Below are 17,249 nucleotides of genomic sequence, written 5' to 3' on the forward strand. Positions count from 1 at the left end.
CTGAGGATGGGTGACTAACCTGAAGACACAAATAAAAATGCCGTATAGCATAACCTGAGGAGACAAAGAGAGGAGGCGGAGGAGAAGTGCGAGGGAGATTTTAATGAGGGAAATGAAAGGGTGGGGAGATGCAGTGCTTTGCTGCTGATGAAAGAGGAGATTAAGAAGTGATAGAAGGAGAGGGCACAAGGTGGGGAGAGAGGGATGTCGAGAGAGAGGGATGTAGTGCTTAAGGGAGAAGGGGAAAAACAAAAAAAAAGGAGGAGGAGGCGGCAGTGGAGGCAGAGGAAAGAAATGAGAGAGTGTGATGACGAGGTGTGTGTTTTCTTTTTCAAAAGTTTTCAAAGTTTAAAGAGATGGTGAAAGTTTGGATGTCTGCAAGGGTTTAACATATCTGCAAAACACCCCCAGGTTGGAATAAAGAGACAGTTTGGGAGGCTGAATCATAGAGCTGCTATACTTAATCAGTAGAATGGCCATTCCAGATTGTGTGTGAATGTGCAGTGTGGGATGGGGGTGAGAGTGAAGTTAGTTTTATTTAGCCTAGATCATATCGAGAGTGTCATCCTCCCCCTCTCACAGAACAGGCGACATACTTTCAATAATAGTCAAAGTCTCCCCATTTCTTGTGATTATATTTCTCTCGTTATTGTGTTAACTACCATGTGACAGGCAGGTGAACGGAAGCAGAGCACACAGAGAGCGTGAGCAGAACAACGAGCTGAAGAGATTAAAGTGGAACAAAATTAGGAACGTTGACACAAGTAAAATAAGCATGGAGTCAAAAGGGTGTTTCCTAATATAGGGGCAGCAGAGTTGGTAAGAAAGTTAGCAAACTGTCCCAGCAGTAAAAACTGTAATACATTTGCTAATATGATATATTATGGAGTTAAACTGTGAGTCCAACATTCTATAATTATTGAATCATTATTAAATGATGTATGTCTTCAGTTTTACAATATCTTATTAAAGTTTCCACATGTTTATTATTTTATTACTGTATTTTATAATAAAGCTTAAAGATGTGTTGGTAAATATCATATACTAGAAATGGCTAAATATATATATATATATACACACTTGGGTATGAATTATTTTAATATTTCTAGTTAGCCTCTAGTAGTGGTGGAAAGTAAATAAGTAAATTTACTCTAGTAATATACTTATGTACTTCTTTCTGTTATTCTATGAATTTAATAATCTTTTTCTATGTATGTAGCATGAAGGAAGTGCAAACTTCATTTTGTTACAATCTTGTGTTGTATAATGATAAATACATTTCCTTGATTCCTTAAGTACAGTTTTGAGGTACTTGTACTTCTTGTACTGCTTGCATTTCTATTTTCTGCTACTTTATACTTCTACTCCACCACAATTCTGAGGCAATTATTGTATTTTTACTCCACTACATTTATTAGATACATTTAGTTACTGATTACTTTTCAGATTGAGAATGTGATTTTATTGATCCCCAGGGAGAAATAAATTAATTTAAATTAGCCCCACATTAACGATCTACAATACCAGTGATGCACATATCGGTATTAATGTTTCAATAATCATAATCCAATATACATTATTCTTAAATGGGCCATTCTGTAAAATGAGGACTTTTACGTTTGGTACTTTAAGTATATTTATTGCTAATAATTTTGTATTTTTACTTACATTTTGTAAAATTTTAAATGCATGACTTTACTTATAACAGTGTATTTCTGCACTGTGGTACTGCTACTTTTACTTACTAAAAGAGTACTTCTGTATACTGAGTACACTACTAGCCTCTATATATCTGCAAGAGTTGTGGTAATGGCAGTAACAGTGGAGCAGTAGTAGTCATATATATATATATATATATATATATATATATATATATATATATAAAATACTAATTGTAATAGTAACTGTAGTGGTAATGTTACTACTACTAATGGTAATAGTAGTAGAAGTAGTTCAGTGGTAGCAGTAGTAGCCACAGTAGCAATTTAAGTAGATGTACAAGCAGTAATAGACATATTAGTATTGCTAGTTACTGTCTATAAGTAGGGGGCAATTAATAACTGAAGTAATTGTATACTATTATAGTGTACAAGACACAGTCTAACTAATGTTGCATAAAATCTACACTACACAAATTTTAGAGTCATTCTAAATGTAAGTAGAGAGACATGTTCAAATTCCACACACAGAGGCTTTAATTTCACACTTTTTGCACTCAAAAACACCTCTTTCGAGTTGGGTCCCCAGTGTACATAATAGTGCCTGTGCAATCCATGTAGTAAGCTGCCAAGTGAAAATAATAAAACACTCAGAAGGCACCTTACATTAGGCATCTTTTAACAAACACGTTCAGTTACATCCTCATCATCATCATCAGTCCTTGTATCTCCTCAAAATGCTGAAGATTTTGGCCCAGTGTTTCCAACTTAGCAACTTTCTCACTAAATTTGTCAACTTAAGACAATTACAGTGACATTAAAAAAAACAACAACCTCTCAACAAATCATAGCTCCTCTCCCTTGGAGAGAGATGCCAATAGTCCTCAGTCAATGTGCACTAATGTCGTCATGTAGAGTTCATTGAGTAGAAGAGAACAGCTGCACGTTCAGCCAGCTGCCAGACAGAAATGTGAAGAATCAATGAGTTCCTAACAACCAATTACTAATCCCCACCGTTTGTCCAGAGAACTTCTCCTATGCTTTTGTTCTAAATGATGTAACTTGACTTTTTTTCATGCAGAGTTTACAGCAGTGAGTCTATTCTAGGGTCTGGATCAAGATCTTTCAATTCCACAGTCTGTACAACAGCCCTCGAACAGGTGTTTGAGGTAGATTTAGATGCACATAGCAGCATCTTGAAACAGAATAATAATAGCAAAGAGTCAGTTTAGTGGGAACCTGATTTTTTCTGCTTTCACTAAAAATAATCTCTGGTATATGTGTATGGCATTTGTTACGTAATGCAGTGCCGCACATGTAAATTAACCTGTGACAGCATCTAGCAACACCTTAAGCAGGTTTTAGCCATTTTCTATTGAACATTTCCTTTGTTTGTTGTTGTTTGTTCTGTTAGTGCATTTGTTGTATTTCTATTGTGTGATATCTTTTTGTATGTTATTTGTGGCTGTTTATGTATTTGTCTGTTAGATGGTGGAGGGTTATCTTGACGGAATGTTTGCTTTGTTGTTAGTTAATGTGTCTGAAGAATCCCATTAGTCATGTATATAACTGGTCATATAAGAAAATTGCTTGTTATACAGTAGCCATGAGTTACACTAATAGTATTGCAGGTTATGCTCCATATCTAAGGTGTGCTGTAGTAGCAGCATAAGAAAAGTTTGGAGCAGTATTAGCAGGTAAACTGACACGGTAGGAATCCCTGTCATTAGTGTAATTTCTGTCACGCGTAGCTCCGCAGTCAAGTTCACAATATGTAAAGTTGGTTAGATTTAGGAAAAGGTCATAAGTATGTAGCTGACGTAACTTAAGGACATGAATAAGTATGTTACAAATATCAACTTACAAATAAATAGTTTACTTCTTTTTTCACATGAACAGCAGTCTCTGGGGTAAAAGTCTGGTTGGTTTGAGCCATCCATCCACCCTGCCACCTCCATATGCAGACTTTCTTGCTCTTAATACTAAGTTCAATGGCGGGTGCGTCCAGAAATGACACCAGAGGGATACCGACAGTGATGTTAGCAGTCATAGCAGTGCTAGTAGCAGTTATACTTACTCTCTGTATATCTGAAGTGAGCTGCAGCAGTGTTGGAGAAGCTGTAGCTCTGAGAGTCTCTGTCCCTCTAACTGGAGAGTTCAGACTGACGTAGGCCACTGCACTGTTCTTTAGGACAACACTGTTATCCTAGAGGAACACACACACACACACACACACACACACACACACACACACACACACACACACACACACACAGAGGCTAACATCATTTCACTCCCAATAATAATCTATCATTTTTGCCATCACACTGGTCATGTTATCATTATCACCATGATCTCAAGTCCACATAAAGTGTCCTTTCCAGCTCTACGGATCACATTATTGTCCTGTCGTTCTTTGTCTTATGCTGTTGCTCATCTCATTTCAAACCATCAGATTAAAACCTAAATGGCATTCTAATTTGAAAAACATGTTTTTGTCGTAAACTACGCATTTTTATCATTGGCATCAGGACTGGGTTATATGGGAATTAGAATAATGAATCATAAATGAGACCTACTCAATCCAAACAATATGTTCTGATTGCAGCAACCCTATCTTGAACTGAGAATACAGTCGTTTTGATTGGCTCTCCTCTTTATTCTTGTAATTAATTGTGGCCACTTTAAAAAATGATATACAAGGCGCAGTCACATTCCAACTAGCCAGTATTCATGTATCAGTACACTATCATCTTCTTGTTTAGTGTTTTAGCTGTTAGCTGCTAACATGCTCCAGCTCTGAAGAGATGAAAAGGTTTCTCTATATGTATGGAGATCCCTATACACTATGTGCAGTATTCCAATATAGTATGCCAGTACCCATTTTCATTTATTGTGTTTTTACATCTGCCTCAGTTCAAATCATTCCAGAAGCCACAACCTTTTTAGCCCTAAGCTGACATTTAATAAAGCAGATGCTCTTGTGCTTGCTGACCTTTCCCCACTCATAGGACCCGATGTTCCCCAGGGCTGAGCCTCCCCACGAGCAAAACACAGTAGTACGGTCGGGCACCCATCCTCGCTTGGTCTGCTCTGTCAGTGCAGCGATGAGCTGATTCATAATAGCCGAAGCCCCGCCTCCCTGGTCGCTGTCATGACGACTGCCAACCAGCACGTAGCGATCTGAAAACAAATAAAAAAGTGAAGGTTAATATGTGCATTTATTTATTTGCTTGTAGCTGAATATTGCCACTGTGCCATATTTATTATAAATTTTACTTGTGTCCACATTTAATAAATCAAGAGACAATAGCTTAACGTATTGCTAGGCAGTTTCTAGTTCTCGTCAAGGGAGACATAGTGCTGCTGTCTTATGTAAAGAGCAGTAGATGATGTGAAGTTAACAGAGCCCCACAGGAGTCTTAGAGGGAAAAAAACATATAATGAGTCCACATTTTGCAACGCAGGAGATACAGTTTGCTTCCACATTCTTATTAAATCGTAATATATAATATGTGATATTTTGAATAATTTGTGGCCGAAAGATAGAATTTGATAATTAAAAAAAAAATTACAGATCAGTGGTTGTCAACCTTTTTCCTCAATTCAGATGTTGGTAGGAGAACCTGGGCATATGACACTTGAGTGAGTTTACCAGATGTGGAACAAACTTACAGCAATCCTTTCTATGTTGAGTTTATTCTTTTAAGGAGCTGAAGGCAAACAGAATCCTCATGAAAGCCAAGTGGAAACACTTCTTGTTGTTGTGTTTAATAAATACATGTACACAAATGTTAATTGTACATGCAAAAAACACTAATTTACAATACTTTACCTAATAATGGATGTAATGAATAAAAGTGAGGTTAAAGGTTTCAATATAAGGTCATAGTGCTGTGGCTGTTTGTCCTCCTTACTGCTTTTTAGAACTTATCCGCTCTTGACACCTTAAAATCTGTTTTATTTTATTGGATTTAACTTCAGGGACACATGTGATCATTGAGGGATTCATTTCAAATGTTCTAGTTCTAATTCTTGGTACCGTGACACTTGTTTTGTATGGAAATGAACAATAAATCCAGACACCCTATAAAGCCTCTCCTTCATGCATTTTCTTTAATATATAGAGGTCATTGTACTAGACTAATGACTCATAAATAGAGAATTATAAAAGGAAACTGTATAATACTATAGTTCATAAACTAGTATTCAAGAACAGGGCTTAAGCATGGTTTTCAAAGAAAACACATTCACGCACAAACATGAATGCCCCGGGCTTCTTTGTACGGCTTCCATTTTCTACAAAGACCGTGCTGAGTATAGATGCACAAAGCAGCTTCCTGCAGGCGAAGAGAAGAACAGAGTGAACCTCATCACTCCAACACAGAGCGCTGATGACTTTATTTGAGAAAAGAAGTGCTTAGAGAAGCCTGCTAGCTTAGCCTCAGAGTCTGACAATATATTAGCAGCTTCCAGGGTGAATCAGCCATTACTGTAAACTGCTTCAAATCACTCACATGTGAAAATACAATTTGCTTTATTTTTTCATTTATGGGTGTGTTTATTACTCAAAAAGGATTAACACACTAAATGTTAAATGAAGCATTTATAAGAAATAAATAATAATAATAATAATAATAATAATAATAATAATAATAATAATAATAATAATAATAAAAGCTAGTTAATCCATGAAGTGGTGTTCTTGCTAGCGGCCCGGATAAACCTTTAATGGTTTAGCAGGCACCAGTTTTTTTATAAATAATCCCATGAAAAAAGATAATCCAGCTCTCGATCTCACTGTGTGTGTGTGTGTCTGTATCCAAAGTCAGCACGAATCTCCACAGTTCTTCTAAAATTATTAAAAACACACTATTGTGTTCCTTTATTATCATGAACATAGTTTCAAGAGAAAATAGATGACCAATAGTCAGTTAGCTTAGCATAAAGACTGAAATCGGTGCAACAACAAGCCTAGCTCTATCTGAAGGTAACAAAAATCTTCCTACCAGCACCTGCCACAAACTCTTATCTGGCTCTGTAACTTGGTGATTTCTAACGTCAAAGTACTGAAACTCGCCAGATGTTTTCTAAACAAAGTTTCCAATCCAGTTACTGTGATGTCTATGAAAAAATGTCCACTTATACACCATGACAGTTTGATCATTTCTGTGGATAATGTTTAACATCAGAAAGACCAAAACCCAACGACACACACCTGCTGAGGTGCACAGACATCCATGACACACAGGAGGCAAGGCCCACAGATCCCTCTCCCCGGGAAGAAAACACAGAGCCAGGTGGACAAATGCACTCACTCACAAATGTGCCATGCCTCTGCCACATGAGCTGTGGATGCATGGACCTGACCCGGGCCTACCAAAGCCGAGTGCAGCAGTTATAAAGCTAGGAGTAACGTACACGTCTGAGTCACCCTCATATGTGGCAGGATGCCAGAGGTGAGAGCTTCTAATTGCAGCGACCCTTCCTTAATGTGGCGTAGGTTCTGTATGTATACAGTCTATCCCTGTAGCAGCGACACTCTGCCAATGTGCAGTCACTGGTATTTTGACATGATCTGTGACCGTTTTTCTTTATTCTGCCATTGTACGGTTCTCTGGACCTGACCGCTTGTTACTCCATGCCACTCCATGGATTTACACTTTATCCTTTCAATGTAGTCTGTAGCATTTGTCATGTTTTCTTCCGAGTAAACTTCATTTGTACACACAAAGTCTTGTGAAAAAGAAATGCTCCATAAGTCAGGTGCTTGTATGCGTTTTTCTGTAAAAATGAACTCTTTAAATTAGCATTGACTAGGGGAATCTGGTATTGTAAGTGAAACTAACTGATGCTGGCATGTTGATTTGAAGCTAATGTTTTACATATCTACATTCTTTAAAATTCAGGGCTCCATGTCAAATTTGATATTCTTTCACTTTATTGTTCCACTGTAAAGGATTCAGTAGGAACTGCTCAGTTGGCCACATTTAAGCAACAATTTAGCGAGTATAGTCGGTATCACAAATGTAATGTGGTCTACATGCAACAGCTTCCTGTTTTGCTTCTACATTCACCCTGCAGTTTGACAAGCTAATCTTAGAACCAAAATTGTAAATTTAATAACAAGGCCTTGTTGGCAGTATGAGAGGAGGATGTGTGCTTCTGCTTCAACAGTGAAGCTGTGTGATTGTCAAAGTTGGAACATGGAACTACAAAGGGTTCAGTATGCTTTCAACAAAGTTCGTATTAGATGAGTCGTCTGGACTAGCCCGATAACATGCCAAGATCTGCTGATTTGAGCTTATTTATTGCAGATTCAGCATATGTATGTTGGCCAACTGGTAACAAGAAATTGCAGTATAGAAATGCCGTACAGGGTTTGAGGTCGTTTAGAGACAGCATCCACCAGAAATTGCTGACAAGTTGGTTTTTCAACTGCATTATTGTTAGTATTGGATTGTTTTAACTTCCAAATACCAATATCAGTTGGCTTTGGTTAGAACACAAAAAAATGTGTTTCATTTCAGTCATTAAATTCCATTTAAAAGGTCCACTGTAGGATTTAAGGCTTTTATTGGTGTAGTTGTTCATTACAACTCTGTCGCTTCACCCTCCCCTTCAAATCTCAAAGAAGAAACTACGGTGGCCGTGGAACGAGTGAAAAACTTCAATGCCCTTATCTAGAGCCAATGTTTGGTTTGTCCCTTCTGGGCTACTGTAGGAACATAGAAGTTCAACATGTCAGACTCCATGGAAGTCCACAGCATCTATAAATAAAAACAGTTCATTATAAGGAAACAAAAATACAACAATTGTTCTTTTCAGGTGATTATACACCAATGAAAACATACCTATGAATATTATATTCCATTTCTGACAATAGACCCTCCTAAATGTTACACACTGGACCTTTAAAAAAACAACTGGAATGGTCTGTAAATAGGGTAGCAATATGATTCAAATAAATGTAAGTTAAATATGCCTTCTATTTTAAATCAGTGAATGCACTTCCTACATTTGTTGTTGCTATTCAATGTTGCTGAATCTGTTTTGCAAAACTGCTTGTGTAAGAACATATTTCTCTGTGAGTTATTTAAATTAGTGTATTCAGTACCCTGCCATGGACTGTGTAGTATTTGTGTGCTAATTGAGTTGGGCAATTCAGAGTGAAACAACAGGACTGCTTTCATTTAGAATTTTCTCTCCCCACATAAGCAAACAACATTGTTTGTGAGCATTGCTTGCATATAGCAATAATGCACAAATTCATACAACTCCATGACTCACATACTTTGTTAATGTGCGTGAATATTCATTCGGTTTAGGGTTGAGATAAATGAGCACGGAACAGACGATCAAACGCCAACAACCAGTTAAAGTGTCGCTCCTTCCAGAGATTTGTGGCCCGTATTATCTGCTTTAGTGGCCCATTATGGCTGCCTAATATCACACTGTAAATCAGCAAGGTAATTTTCCACCAGCGACTGGACAGGACAGGTACAGTAGCAATGCATTGCTACAAGTAGAAGGGAGAGAGGAGGACGATTGTGGGGGCGAGGCAAGGACAAGATAAAGGGTCTCTTCTGCAGAATGACAATTAAAAAAGGATAAGGGCAAAAACAGCTAAGCAGAAGGGGTTGGGCTGCCATTTAAATAGGACATAATGTGGTTGGAAATGACCTGAGCTGACACAGGACTGGTACGGAAGGAGAAAACGAAGAAAGAACATAAAAAAGACATATACTAGTATGTTACTTCCAGAACCTTTCAACCTTTTCTTGACTGATAATTAAAGGGTTTTTTATGAGCCACTCAGTGCATCTCATTAATGAGCTATAATGAAGAAGCCTTGACTTTAAATAAACTGATAAAAAGACAGGGATGGGAAGACAAAGAGATACCAGGACAACTTAAGGTATCATTGAATTAATTAAATTACTAAAGTGTAATTTCAAAGAGCACTGTAAAAAATGTCTGTCAAACCATGACTGTAAAAGACTGTAAACTCCAAATAGGTCAAATACAATTTCTGTGAAACACTGTCATATCTCATGGCAAAATCTTTATGTATACAGCATTTTAAATTATTTGAAATGGAATAAAGTAGTTATTAGTACAGTTACAGACTGTAAATCGCACAGAAAACCACCATCATATCTTATGGCGATTTTATTTTTTAATAAAGTAAATTTACGTATGGTTTTTTCATGTGGCAAAACTTCTTTTGATGGTAAAAAGTACTAATTATCTTTTGACTGTAGTAATAGAAAAGTTCTACCATATTTATTATGGTAAAGTTCTGGCAACCACAGCTGCCATTTTTACAGACATTTCTACATAGTGATACAGAGATTTTTAGTTCGCTCACTGTTGTGCATTTACAGCTCTCATATTCTGCTCTTACCAACCTTTATACAGCAGTAGTTGGCAGCTATTTTTTAGAAAGAAAAGCTCTGATAAATCCACTGTACACTACCTATGCAGCAGCAAAAGGCAGATGATATTTCCTGCAATAGTTGGTGGAGAGCAAGAACAGAGGTAAAAGGTTAGTAGACATTGGACTTTTGGGCAGTGCCTGAATCGGACCAAAAAACTGCAAAACCCTAACCATAACATAACCCTAACCTTCATACTTTTGGCCTTTATCCTTTTTAAGAAGGCCATTTTCTGTGCTGGTTTTGTGTTTATACAGAGACCCTGACTCTTTTTTCTAACCCTTACCATCTCCGCCCTCATCCTTAAACTAACCAACCAAACCAACAAAGGAGACAAACACTAGCCAAATCACAGTAGCACAGCTCTTTGCAGAATGCTGGTTGGAAGATAGATCAAGCAGTACGTACCTAGACTCTTATTGAGTTCTTCTTATTAGGTAAGCTGCAGTCATCTTGTCAGAAATCATTAATATGCTAATTTGAACTGTTGTGCCTTCTTTCATAATATATATTCAAGTCCTCAAATATGCATAGTCCATTTAATAACTAATGTATTCATATTATTATTTAAAGACCTGTTTTATCCTTAGTATCTTTCCATGTTTATCCTTGCTATATATTTTTTGATTTTCTTTTCTTTTTTAATATAGCTTTTTTAATATAGCAAGCTCATTAACAAGTATTTCTTTGAAAAAGTTCAATTTCATGTAGGAACATTATATTGTCAGCAGCAGTTGGTTTGTCTGCAGTCCTTTGTCACAGCCACAAACTGCTCTCCTTGTCTGACCAGCAAGCAGTTCAGATGTCTGGTCATGAACACATGAACATTCTGGTCGCCTCCTCTATTTAAAAGGCACCTTGAGACTGAGGGTATTTATGGAACACTGGAATTGTACATCTACTTCCTGTAATTTGTTCCTGAACTGAAAGACGAATGTGTGAAGTGTTGATTTTTTTCTTTCATACTCTTCTGAAACACGCTGAAAATGACAGGCACTTATAGAAGAAAAGCCACTGATATTAATTTTAGAGGCAAGTTACGTTTAATTTTCAAACTGAATCACATCAACTTGTATACTATAGCTGTGGACACTGACTTATCGGAACAAAGAAAGAGAAGAAATCGGAGAAACCAGAGAGAACACCAGTGCAATAAAGTACACTGTACCGCCAAACACTTTATATATATACTTTTTTTATACTTTTAAATTGGTATGATCAAGTTTTAGAATATTAGACACAGGGACATTGATCAAGGATAAAGTTTTACAAATCAAAGAAGAAAAGTGCATTATACATAAATATATAAAAGATAGAGGATGTGAGCTCTGTCTGACGATAACCATAAACACCCATGGACTGAAAGCTGATTGGTTCTGTTTTCTCCTTAAGTGAAACAAATCAGTCTCCAGTTCAGAGCAATGTACACTGCAAAACCATATGAGTTGATTCAACTCAAACTGTTTAAGGAAACTGATTGTCCTAAACCACTTAAACGTATTAACTTAAACAATTAAAGGTTGAAAAATACAGTACAATAAAACAACAAAAGTACAAGTAACAAAGTAAGTGTCTATGGATAAATTAAATTTATCTCTAAATTTAACTCTAAATTAAGCAAGTTGCCATTCAGGTAATTGAACTTAAAACTAGTAAGTATATTACACTCATATATAGACTAATTTCTCCACACTTATTTAAATGTGTTAACAGTATTTATTTATATGAATAAAGTAAGAATGAGAATTAATTAAGTGCTTGTTCCTTACTTAAGTTGAATTTACTTAATTTACAATTAATTGATTATCAAAATGGTGGCCAATTAATTTTCTAACAACTAATCTCAGATAAATAACAACTGTAGTTAAGTTGTTAACAATACTTGTTTTATGTGTGACTAACATCAAATCTTTTGGCAGATCATTAAGAATTATTTGGATGCATACTTGCTCGTATTATGATTTATAAACTCAAAAAAAAACAAAAATAGGTCAACTACTTACTATTATTAAACACATTTTTTGGAGGATTAAGTTATGTTAACTTACTTTTCTTTCTCTAACCTTTGAAAAGTTAAAGTATATTAAAACGTGTTAATTTTCTTTAATGTATAAAAACTAAACAATAGGAAGAAGGAAGGACAAATTAACTAACTGTTGTTTTATTGCAAAGCCTTAATGACTTACACATGTCTACAGGATGACACTAAGTGCTTCTGATGGGCAAAATAATAATCTCCACCACCAAAACGAGAGCAGGATTTCTTCACAAGATGATGTAGCTGCTTTTACTGTTACGCTATGCAGCATCTTGCATTTCACTAACATTATGACTGTCAGTACTGTAAGCTACTGTTACATTTATTTAAAGGACTGAATGTGGGTGTACTGTTAATACTACATTAAGTCTAGACTGTATTTTGTGTGTTTATTTGGAGGAATCGGTGCAAGATTAATGTTGGCGTAATTAACAGTTAATGTTACCCAGCATATTGGCTGCTGGTCTGAAGCTAAACCTTGACAGTATTTTAGTTTACCAAGAAATTATATATGTTTTTTGTTGACTAAAACTAGGTTCAAACTAAAATTATGATGACATTTTATAAAATGTAACTAAAAGTAATCAGCTTTAAACAAGACTTCAACTACATCGAGTGACAAGCTGAAAGAATGCAGGGCCATGTCACTACTCTGTCAAATACTGACACAGTTTTTGCTTTGAGACAAACCTCTGGAGCATTTGTACCAACCTGGGTTCCGCCTTCCCTTCAGGTATCCCACAACGTTGTAGATTTTTTTGGAGGACTGCTGGTTTCCAACAGTCAGAGTGATCTTCTTGCGTTCTAGGAAAAAGAAAAGACAGACTTTAGGATGAGCTACAGAAAGGAAAAACCTCTGTGTGAACCTCTCTCAAATTCTCTGTGAGTAATGTCAGACTTGATGCTAATCTTGACCAGCCTTGGCCAAACAGACATCATTATGTGAGCTGCTGAAACAGACTGAATCTAAATTTGTCCCCATAGCGATGACAGAAGAGCGATGACACATGAGCATACTGAGCACATATTTTGTTAGTAATCACCAGAGGTGTAGTGCTATATGTTTAGTTTAAGTACTGGAGCACACCTATAAAGCATGTGCACAAACACGGTAACGTTGTGGCTCATTCTGAAGGTTATGTAACCACTGTTCCTATGGTGGCAAGTTTACATACATTCATCAACTATAACTGACCACACAATGTTAGACTTTATGAATATTTTCATGCATTCATAAAGTCATGCCTTTCCATTACTAACTACCTGTTAAAAACTGTAGTCAGTGACCTAATCCAAGTATCAATAATATTAAAGTAACGTAACTTGATTACTTTCCGTTACTTTTGGATTGCCTCAATAATAAAATAAAATCTGATAAATACAAAAGAAAAGAAGATGAAACGTATGTATTCTATAAGACAGCAGAACAATGTAACTTCAGAAAAGAAAATGGAAACCAAGATTTTAGCATCAAAATAGTGTCAGTGTATTTTTAAAGAAAAACTTTTCCTGAAGCAAATTAAGGCAAAGACCTATAGTGCATTTTCACAGCTGGACGACTGTACTGTGATGTATTTTAAAACTGTAATCCTGCTAATAATCCCATTTTTTATTAAATATAACTGTAATCTGACCTGACCTAATAAATAAAGTCAGCTTTTCTGTATCCTGAGTACATAACTCCGTAATATGTAACCCATTACTCCCTGAGCATGGATATGGTAATCACTGGGTTCAGAGAGGTCATACTGTAAATAAGAAACAGCATGGATTACAAGCTCTGCTGCAACTAACTATTGTTTAAATGCATGGTGGAAAAATCAATATAACCAATCAACAGGTTTGTTTTAGGTGACTGACTCATACACTCTATCAGATACTAACTAAAGTATCGATCCCATTACACTGGTATCAATCAATATCAATACCTACGTTGGATCGATATATCAATATTTTGGATCTATCCGCCAACCACTAATGTTACACTTTGCTTTGCCATTTTTTGTCCGAAAAGTGCATCCAAATGCTGCTACGCTTTCTTTGGCTCATTGTAGCTGCAGTACTGACACTCTGCACTCACGTGAAGGCAGTATGCCACTGTGTCAGACAACTCAGATAACGTCATGCGAAATTTGCATATCAAATTAGCACCCCACATGTACTCTGCTGCGCTCCTCCCCTTTTTGTGCATGCTCTCCCTATCAGTGGAGTAGCAAAGGAGGAGCTTGTGTGCTGTGCGTGACAGCGATTTAAAAAAAAAAAAAAAAAAAAAGAAAAGCTGCGACTCGGTTCCCATTGTTCATGTTAAAGAGCTGTTCAATAGATTTGGTTCGTTCGTGAACGTCACAACTCTACTATCAGCCACTTCGGCCTCAAAGTTTTTTTGGTGATTACATCTCAACCCTATCTTCCACTAACAATGTCTATATACAAATAATATTCTGACAGGTTCATTTTGTAGGAAACATTATTGCTCACTGAATTACATTCATTGGTACGGAGCCCTTAAAGGGACATGGGAAAAAAAACCAAAAAAAAACGTTTCGCACAAGATAGTATCTAGTGCTCACAAGATAGTATCTAGTGCGCACAAGATAGTATCTAGTGCGCACTAGAAACGTTTCTTTTTTTTTTTTTCCCATGTCCCTTTAGGGGCTCCGTACATTGGCAATAAGAAAGTCTTTCTGTCTGTCTATGCACAAGCCATAAGAGTGGATTTATTTTCTAACATTTTAGAAAAATAAATAAATAAAATCAATATCAATGTTGTTGTTATGCTGGTTAAATTTAACAAGATTCCCACAAAATATATTTTCCAACTGTAAATTAGTTACATTTGAATGTATTTTGTGAAGACAGGGTTGCACATCTATATGAACGGAAGATAAAGGGAAGAAGTATAACAAAATGACTACTACTGGTGTCATGATATGATTTTCTTTGCTGTCATGTTAAAATTGATAGAAATGGATCAACCAGGTTAGCTGACACCACCAAATGATAAAGTATATGTACAATAAGCACAAAGACACACACTCACACATTTCTTTCAGTGAAATTGTCCGTCTCACTCTCAAGGAATAATTGGATTATGTCAGGTGGATGAGAGCTCTAATCACACACACTCTCTCTCTCTCTCTCTCTCTCTCTCTCTCTCTCACACACACACACACACCTACACACACACACACACACACACACACACACACACACACACACACACACTAACACACACACACACACACAAAAGCTCATTTCTGAGAAGAAACCTCTCTTTATAAGTACTGTGTGCGTACTTTGTCTCAAATAGGGCAAGGCGATACATCATTAACCGCTGAGAGGAACATACTGCATTGACACGCACGCACATACATACAATATATCATTCAGATGAAAAACTACCATAAATGCAATAACCACCTTTGGTTTGCACACAGCAGAACAAAAATTGTTCAAATCCATCATACGAGAGACCAGATGACAATATAAGGATAAGGGATTGGTAAGACTTAACAATATGTTTTCTCAAAACATTACCATAGATGTTTTGTCATGAAATGTACTAGGCCAGATTGGGAAAAAACAATGGGATTTTTGCTTGACATTTAAAAAAAATTACAATAAATAAATAAATAAATACTTAAATAATGAGGACTAATTAGTTGGATGTTAACGTCCACATGTGTAATAAAGAGCAGTGCACAATTGTTTCCCTTCCAGGAGCTTTTCAATGGGATGCATTTGGAATTGACTCTCTTACTCAGAAGAGACAGTGGAAATATACAATTCTTATACTGTTTTGGAAAAAAAAAGCACTTTATTTGAAAATGAATGGGGTTCAAGAAACCTTGCCTTAGTTTGCTATTTTCCAGAGTTTCTAAGGTAATGTTTGAATCAACATTTTACAAGAATTACCAAGAGAGACCATAAAAAAAAGTACACTGTGGCATTTTTGACCACTGGTGAACCAAGCAATATGGCCCTCCTCTTAAAAATAGGATGCTGTAGGTATCTATAGCATCATACCTGGTGCGCCTGTCATCACGTAGTGTAAAAAAGGTTGAAAGTCCACATATGGAGGTGGTGGGGTGCACAGCTCTGGTTGTTGAGTCAAAATGGAAATACATATTCAGCCATTGACTGACCTGTAAGCAGTGAGCTGAGTGAAGCTATTTTACTGAGATAATGTCAGATTATGGTAGAAGAGGTGATTTGCGACTGCCACGCCACGTCTGCTGTGAGTTCTCCATGTAACTCAGCTGAAGATATTTTACAAACCGAGGTAGGAGCGAGGTGAATGTAAATGGCGGTGTAGAAGCAGAGAAAAGTTGCGAGCTGATGTTGATCCCTGTGGACACAGACAATCTGCAGCAGTGCGTGTGGCTGAGGAGGCGGAGCTCTGAGTGTAACTGGCCAGTCACAGAAGTAGTTAATGGTAGTTTAGCTACCCAGTGAGGATTTTCCTTCATCACATGTGCGGATAGTGACATATATCACATATCACTTGTATAATACTTGTGCTTGTAAAAAAGTACCGGATACTCGTTTCAGCCGAGTACTCGGCTCAACCCAGTAATGTAACCTAAACTGTTTCACAGTGCTAACCATGCAAACTTTATTCTGAAACTCTAACTGCACATTGCATATTAGTTCTTGCTAACTTGATTGGAAGTTGTACCTACATTGTCATAGTTTGAAGGTCCCGGCCAATGACCAAGCGGCCCTATTTGACAAGTTAGAATCGAATAGAATCAACTTTACTGTCACATGCAATCATACACAGCACAATGTATAGTGCATTTAACTCATCCTCAGCATCAGCATGCAGTGGACAGCCACTGTATAGCGTCCAGGGACCAAATCCAGATCTAAGCAAGTGCCTCGGTCAAGGGCACAGACTGGAGAAATCAACCTGTTTTGAGTTTGGAGTGAGAACGTGTTGGTTGATAAGCAGATTTCCATTTTGTTTGCATTCTGTGGTTTTTAGGAATGCCCGTATATATGTGCATGAGTATGCAGGTAACGCATACACATTCCTCCTGACTGCAAAGAGCGGTAATCCAAATGAGTCTTGCAAGCAAGCTGTGCCACATATTCACACCGCTCTACTGATCA

The 17,249-nt window shown here is 36.9% G+C and overlaps 1 protein-coding gene across 6 annotated transcripts in view; it reads right to left on the reverse strand.

Moving 5' to 3' along the window:
- LOC127350801 (inactive N-acetylated-alpha-linked acidic dipeptidase-like protein 2) overlaps window positions 1-17,249 on the reverse strand; it is a 479,274-nt gene that overhangs the window by 137,716 nt on the left and 324,309 nt on the right. For all 6 annotated transcript variants that reach the window (XM_051377800.1, XM_051377799.1, XM_051377804.1 and 3 more), the window contains 3 exons: window positions 12,846-12,938; window positions 4,654-4,841; window positions 3,736-3,864 (listed from right to left, as the gene is read on the reverse strand). In XM_051377800.1, the coding sequence (XP_051233760.1) occupies window positions 3,736-3,864; window positions 4,654-4,841; window positions 12,846-12,938 (410 nt within the window). The remainder of the gene's footprint in view (window positions 1-3,735; window positions 3,865-4,653; window positions 4,842-12,845; window positions 12,939-17,249) is intronic.

The sequence above is a fragment of the Dicentrarchus labrax genome, unplaced genomic scaffold (genome assembly GCF_905237075.1).
Source record: "Dicentrarchus labrax unplaced genomic scaffold, dlabrax2021, whole genome shotgun sequence".
In the NCBI taxonomy this organism is placed as follows: Eukaryota; Metazoa; Chordata; class Actinopteri; family Moronidae; genus Dicentrarchus; species Dicentrarchus labrax.